General features: G+C 29.3%; 1 protein-coding gene across 1 annotated transcript in view; it reads right to left on the bottom strand.

Moving 5' to 3' along the window:
* Nucleotides 1-7,163, bottom strand: part of LOC107449728 (uncharacterized transmembrane protein DDB_G0289901-like) — a 20,920-nt gene extending 13,757 nt beyond the window's left edge. The window contains exon 1 of the mRNA XM_043046867.2: nt 6,760-7,163. Coding sequence (XP_042902801.1) covers nt 6,760-6,820 — 61 coding nt within the window. The 5' untranslated portion in view covers nt 6,821-7,163. The remainder of the gene's footprint in view (nt 1-6,759) is intronic.
* Nucleotides 7,164-7,739: the final 576 nt, after the last annotated feature.

Below are 7,739 nucleotides of genomic sequence, written 5' to 3'. Positions count from 1 at the left end.
ATATATATATATATAATAACAAAAGACCTATTTAAAGTTGTTGATACAATGAATACATTAAAAAAATGTTTGAATTGAAAAAATGTTAAATGTGTTTCAAGATGTATGTATTTGAGAGTTAAATATTTTAAAATAGTTGCAAATATACATTCCTACAGTTTAATAAATCTTTATTCATCACTATTACATACAATCATTCCTAAAAGTTACGAAAATAACTGATTTCGCAGAGAAGTTATGAATTAGTAAAACAAATCGAAATTTTACATGCATGAAAAGGCATCAAAGTGTATGGAAAAAAAAGATGATAAAAAAAAAGGTAAAGGCGAACTCAAAGGTATCGAATTCAAAATCATGGATAATCAAAATATCTGTGAAATGGAATCTCAAAACACGATTTCGCATAATCATTGTTGGTATTACAATTTTATTCAAGGAGATATAGCGATACCTTTTATAAATATTTCATCTTCATTTAAGTTGTAATTTCTTGATAATTATAAAATTTATATTGATGAAATTGATAAATATATTATTCCAAATCAATGCATATGAATGTATGTTAATGAAATCGTATCAATTATTCAGAAACCTACTAAAAATAAAATTAAAAAAGTAGATGTATAACCACATTCTGCTTTTATAAAATTCATCATCCGTTGAATACAATGTTTTATTCAAATCACTTTGCTAAATTACAAGTAAATTTTCAGATGACTTTAAAAAAATATCGTATTTCATAATGAAAAGAAAAAGACTTAACATTCGGCTATCGGCGATAAAAATATGAGTGAAATTTTACTCTACGCGCGCGTAAGTCAAGTTCCTCGTAAGTTATTAATCGCCTCATTTAAATATTTTAACATTGTCGCCAAATTATTTTTTCAAAAATAATTAATTTCAACTTTCCTCGGCTTCTACTACATAAAAACAGTTGAAACATTAGATTTTGCAATAGAAAAATACGCAGAGTTATAGGGTATAAAAAAATTTATGCCTCGTAATTAAAAAAAATTTCATCCACAATTAAATTAAATAATAAAAATTTATAAATTGCTCAATTGCTTATGGAATTGCTTAATCAGTTTTAAAGATATGACTAAAAAAGCAAAAAGTGAAATTAACATTAAGGTGACCAAAATTTAATGCTCTCCTAACTTAACTATAGGGGCCACAATTTCCAGATTGCGACTATACCCTATATTTTGAAGGTCAGAAATCCAAATATGTATCATATATGTTTATTCAGAGAAAGTACGTTTTTGTGTCTGATTTAACTCAATTAATAATTAACATATTTGAAGTCATCCCCAAAAACCAATAAGATTGACACTTAGCACTTGAAAATCTGATCATTAGAACGAAAGTAATTCAGGGTGATATCTTTTTTTTTTTTCTTTTAACAAATACCCTTTTTATGATGGGTTCGGATTTCAGACCCCGAAATATAGGGGGGGGGGTAGCGGCAATCTTAGAAATGTGGTCTCTATAATCTGGTCAGGAAAGTGATATTCCGTCGTAACATATTTATCCAAAGACAATTCCATTCAAAAAATAACTTCAAGTAAATGTTTTTTTTAATTTTATTTAATAATAGTCGAAATTTTTTTTAATTTTAAGGTATATATTTTTTTAAAATCACGTGAAAGAATGTGTCTTTTTTTTCATAGCAAAATATGAGAGAAATCAGTCGAATAGTTCCTGAGAAATCAAGTTTTTAAATTCTATTTCTCAAGAACTATTTGACCGATAGTTATTTTTTGCATGGAATTATAGTTAAATAAGCAAATATAATTAGTCTTAAAAACTTAAAAACTTCTCGAGATATGGTGAAATACGCAAAAAGTTAAATTAACATTAAGGGACCCAAACTTCGGACTGCTCTCATAACCAAACTATCGGGACTATATTTCCTAGATTGCGATTTCTCCCTATATTTTGGTGGTCAGAAATCTGAATCCATCATAAAAATAGGTATGCTTATTCAGAGGAAGTACGTTTTTGTGTCTGATTTCGTAATCTAAGGTATCGTCTGCACTAATTAACTAGCATATTTGAGGTTGCCCTTTCGCACAGTTAAGATTGAATCCTAAAACGTAAAGTTTAGGAATGACCTTGAATAACTTTGATCGTTAGATCAAAAGTTATTCAAGGTGGTCCCTTTCTTTCGCATTTTTCAAAATAAAAATATTAAGACTGCGATTTTCCATAAAAAGAGAAGACCCTAAAAAGAGAAAAATAGTTACTTAAATTAACTGAAACAGAACAAACAGCTATATGAAAAACGATATTTCAAAGAAGAAATTTCTGTATAAGAAAGATGAGGGAAGGAAATAAACTCTTCGACACTAAAATCAAAAATATTTGAATGCTTCAATTATGTATTATTTTTTGATAAATATGAAATTATGCCTCTCTTATTACACAAATCCTTTTTTTTTCTTCTTTTATTGAGAATAAGAAAAGTGCCTTTCCATCTTCTTATTACCTTTTAGCTTATTCGGAAGTTAAAATGTTTTCTAAGTGCCTATAGAAAAATTTACAAATAAAAATAATACGCTAAATCTAATTTTTTTTAAATATCATCGAAATTTATTCAAAATTTGTGTTTCAAAATTAGAAGAAGAAAAAATAATAGTAATAATTTTATATCGTAGAAGAAAACTTCATTATGATAATTCATTTATTTCTGATTTCCTTTTTTTTTTTTAAGTCTTTTTAAAATACAAAAGGGACACAAAATTTAGTTACGTTATAAAAGAGGAAAGCAATTCAATAATATTTAATGGTATCATTTTAAGGTTTATTTAATACACTTATATTGATTGAACAACGTTTAGACAGTGAGGAAGGTTCTTGTTTATAGAACTGAAACTATAGTAAGTCCATTAATTCACTTTCATTTCTACTTTATTCACGTTATTTTTTTATTTCAGCTTATTTATGATCTATTTCAAAATATGAATCACTTTCAGGAAGCGAGCTAAGCTTTCGCCATTTCGCCATCTCGCATTGTGCGATAAAATCGTAAATTTGGCGAGTAAAATTGTGTTTGGACGAAAGATTTGGTGAATGATTTTTTTTTTCCACTGGAAAGAAAAATATATATTTAATTCGGTCTTCAAATTTGTGTCTAAGCAAATCCATATTTTTTTGTTAGATTACCGTATTTTTCGGTAAATGCACCGCATAACCAATTAGAATCGGGTCGAAATAATATAAGTCTGAAACATACTACCGTAAAATAGTTTTCTATGGGGGAAAAAATTAATCGTAACAAATTGTTAATATTTGCGTTTGGCGAAAACTTACGAAAATTTGGAGAATACTTTTGGTATTTGGCTAATTTACTGACATCTGATTTGAAATCCTTAGCACGGGCCCTGGTTACTGGAAACCAAACCATGAAATTAAATGAAATAAAAATTAAGGAACTTTATTCAAGAACAATACAGAAAATTGTTAAGCTTAGATAAGTTATCATTTTATAGTCTTGTCCAACTTGTTTAATTTTCAACTTCGACCTTTTAAAAAAAAAATAGTGCGTGGAGTCCCTCCGCGCGTAGGAAGTTAAACTTCGTAATGTGGAAATGAAAATAGGAAGGGGTAGAAATTGATTTTTAGTGAAATCATATAGTTTCTTTAAGACAAACTTTATTAACAATGCTTACAATTCACAATTGATCGCATCTTTTAATTATCATTTTCGAGTGGAGAAATATCCAAATCTATAACATTTACAATGGGATTATAATAACTAAAGTAAGATACGAAATGTTTGAGTTCTATTTTTTCAATATTTCTTGCAAAAACTGCATCAATGGTAGTTACCCCTTTGGTTGTTGGATCATTCCTACCAATCATCATTTCCAATCCAAATTTGTCTTTAAGGAAGGTTTATAATGTTTCAGCTTCAGGTAATTAGAAATTCACATTAAAATCTCTTACAAGGATCACAGGCCGCTCACAATAATCAATTTCTTCTCCAGCAACGTTTGCCAGAGCTTGTGAACCTGCAGTGGATAGCGGCAATAAAGATTTTGCAATAAATAATTTAATATCCCTCATGGCTGCATTTGGTGAAATATAAATGGCAATTAGAAAAGAGAAAACCTAACAATCAATTGATATTCATAAGAGACGTACATTGACATAACCTTAAATCCGTCGCATTGTCCGTGGGATTGTTTTCACTCATTTTTTACAATTGTTATCCATTAAGTTTAAAAATAAAAAAATACTACCCTATTAAATTATATGTGTATCTAATCAAACTAAAATATTGATCATTGAGTATAGTTAAGTGCGGCGAGCTAGGGAAAACTGGATCCTACCACGTGATTTCCCGGCCAATAAAAATGTAGTGTTAAACGTTTAACGCAACCTTGTTGGAAGTCGCATAAGAAGTATAACTTCAAAAAAATTAAAATTTTTCCCATTTGAACTACACCGAAATTGCTGAAATAGGATATGAAATACAAAAGCTGCATTCATTTCATATTAAGTTCATCTCATACCCAGTCGAAATACATATAATGAATGCGTTTCTCGCCGATCGTTTAAAAAATAATAATCAAATAAACGATGTCGGAATCTCATGCGAGTCTTTCCAGAGATATAAAACTATTTGAAATTAAAATAAGCAAGAATTTAAAGCACATGTTCTTAAAATTATTACAAGAACTACTGAATATCCGTAGTAAAGAATAGGGCTCAACGGGCCCTTATTCCTACACCTATTAGTTTCTACGTCACTTAAGACATTGGCAAACAAACACCAAAGCATTTGTATCATAAAGCATTAAATTTTAAATTTTGATACCCTGTTTCAGTTGTAAGTGAAATAAAATTTCCTGATCTGAATTCAAATTTTTTTTTATCGAAAATTCGCATTATATTCTTTTTATTTGCTCTTTCCGTTTCTGGAGAGCTGCGTATTGTGAGTTCGATCCTGGAAATCTACTAAATAACCAGCGTATATACGCAGCAAGGTGCTCATTGAATCTGTCGTATCTAAAGTCCAATAGTTGATCGTGGAGTAGAAAGTGGAATGGCACTAGTTCAGATGCTGCTCACGTCGTCTGACTGGGGTCAAAATTATGCGCCATTCCTACCATGGGCCGTGAAGAGATAGAGCTTATTACTTGGACATGGTTGGGTGATGCTTGTGTATGCGATATGATCGGTATATTTTTATACAAAAGAGAAATATCGATATTTTATTTTTAACTATTGTATCTATTGTCATTAATATATTAGGATGTACAAGTTTGTTGTCCGAGTACTGTCGAAATGCCAGACAATTTAGTGCTATGTACGAATATATTGCTTAAACAAGTATACTAGGCTACGATGATTAGTCTCCGGAGAGCGAGCATTGGCCAATAATCTAGGGATATCCGAGTTATGGCGTCACCTCTAATTTGATAAACTTTACATTTAAAGCCTATGTCATGTTTTATTTTAAGAAATGAAACACATAATTTCGTATCACTAACTGTTATGTAAAACAAATTAATAAAAATTACACTCTTTAAATATTCCACTGCATGGTTTCTTAAATTCATATTGTTCGCAGACACCACTTAAAAACTTTTTTTTTTGCAAACTTTATCTTTACTCTGAGTATTTTGTGCCATTCTTAAGACTCAATTTGCAGCTCAATAATCTCTAAAATAGTACGCAATAAAAAATATTGGTAACATTTGAAGTTTTGTTTTTGCAATAATGTTCTTCTTACACATTAATAGAGAGGAAGATGTGTCAAATAAAAATGGTCGTAAAAGAAGTTTAAAAAAGTTTCAGAACAGATTTTATAATAATTTCTGTAAACAATTTTCACTTAATGAAATAGATTTAGTTGTTTTCTTGAAACCAGATATCGTGACCTATATTGAAGAACTTTATTCAGAGATCAGCTTCTTCATTGATCTATAAAACGATCTCATAAAAGTACCAAAGTAGCCTGTTTATAATGGAATCAAAGTACTTTATATCTAGTTAAAGGTATGAGGACGCTATAATACGAGAGAAATCCTTCATGGCAAATTCTGCTCCGCTTACATTAGTAATTTAAAATTTAAAGTATAGAAAAAAAAGTAAGTTCAGATAAAGCAAGAGTAAACTATAAAGCTTCAAAAGCAATTTTCCAAAAATTTAGAAGGTAAATGAATCATGGCAAGAATTACTGAGCAAAAATGACTCAATGAATAATTCTATATTATCCTGCCATAATTCCTTTGCATTTTAAAAAACAATTTTCAACATGGTTTTACTTTAACTCACTTTTTTCTACAGTTTCAACTCACAGAACTGCATTGTTGTCCCCCGTTAAGCGGATTCTCAGGAGTTAGGAAGACAAATTAAGAAACCTCAACCCTACTATTCTAAATCTTAAAAATAAGACTGACTTTTGAATAACTCCAATTCTTAAACAGCGATTGCTTAATTTTGGTATTATTAATTGCTGTTTAGAAACGAATGGTAATATTACTGGGTGAGAAAAATGGAATTTTTTACGTTTAACTAAACCAAATTAAAAACCGTAGTACAAAATTTAAAATAGAAAACTCTGCATACAAAAATCGTTTGCATTTAATGATTTTAAGAAAAAGAATACAAATAATCCACAAACTTAACTCTAATAATTAAAATTTTTATGTTTATACCATATATAATACTTTTCGTTATATGTTGCCAAAATTGTTTCGCTTAATTAGTTCATTGTCATAAAAATTTTATTATTTAAATCATACTTACCATAATAACCCGATATACTAATGCATATTAGCAAAACCGCAAAGGCGCTGTAGCGATTCATGATTGATAATGATTTGAAGTGTTAGATTCCAGTTTAAAGAGTGAGAATCGTGCACCAAAAAGAATTTTGTTAACGAACTGTAATGACGTAAAATCTTGAAGAATTTCATCTAGTCGAAATCATCTCGTGGCAGGTGTTCATGCTTACAGTGGCTTAAAAAGAACGTGAAACCAATGTTCTTCAGTGACGATATCACCTATTGTAAATTAAACGTAAGCCATATTCTTCAAGAACTTATCTTATAGTAATAATCACAGCTGAAAATGGCGTGTACTAAGTCTTGAATCAGGACCTTCTTGCCTTTAATGCAAATGAGAGAATAGCAATAATCCTTTGGACTATGCCCCTATGTGGACCTTTGAGATTTGTTTTAACATTTACTTCTAATATTTCATCACCAACTTCTGATTCCAAATCATCATTAGCTGATATGTATTTTGCAGATTTATGTATTAATAATGTAGAAGCAATACTTGTATAAACACTTTTTTTCAGATAAAAACGAAAAGCAAATTAAGATCTCCAATTGCCCAATCAGAAGATCTTTATACCAGGATGTATAATCAAATCAAAATTGAAAACACCGTTTATGTTTATAATTTCTGCAGCCAAATTTCTAAAAAGATCGAGAGAAAAAAAATGAAATAATTACTTCATCAATAACTTTTTATTTTGATAAAAAATACAAAACTATTTTAAATAAATACTTAACAAGTAACTAACTGTTTAATACTACGTAAATAATTACTTAAAACAACCTAACAAAATAAATATTAGCAATAGTGTTGCGAATAGAGAAACATCCCAGTTTAATTATTTTATAACTTCAAAACTGTTTAGATCACGAAATTTCCCATACGTACCTCAGAGTTGGCCGTTGATTACAGTAACCGATTACAACTGTAATTGATTACAGATA

The sequence above is a fragment of the Parasteatoda tepidariorum genome, chromosome 7 (assembly GCF_043381705.1).
Source record: "Parasteatoda tepidariorum isolate YZ-2023 chromosome 7, CAS_Ptep_4.0, whole genome shotgun sequence".
In the NCBI taxonomy this organism is placed as follows: domain Eukaryota; kingdom Metazoa; phylum Arthropoda; class Arachnida; order Araneae; family Theridiidae; genus Parasteatoda; species Parasteatoda tepidariorum.
Note: the sequence above shows the minus strand (reverse complement) of the source record. Positions and strands in the feature narration are given on the sequence as shown.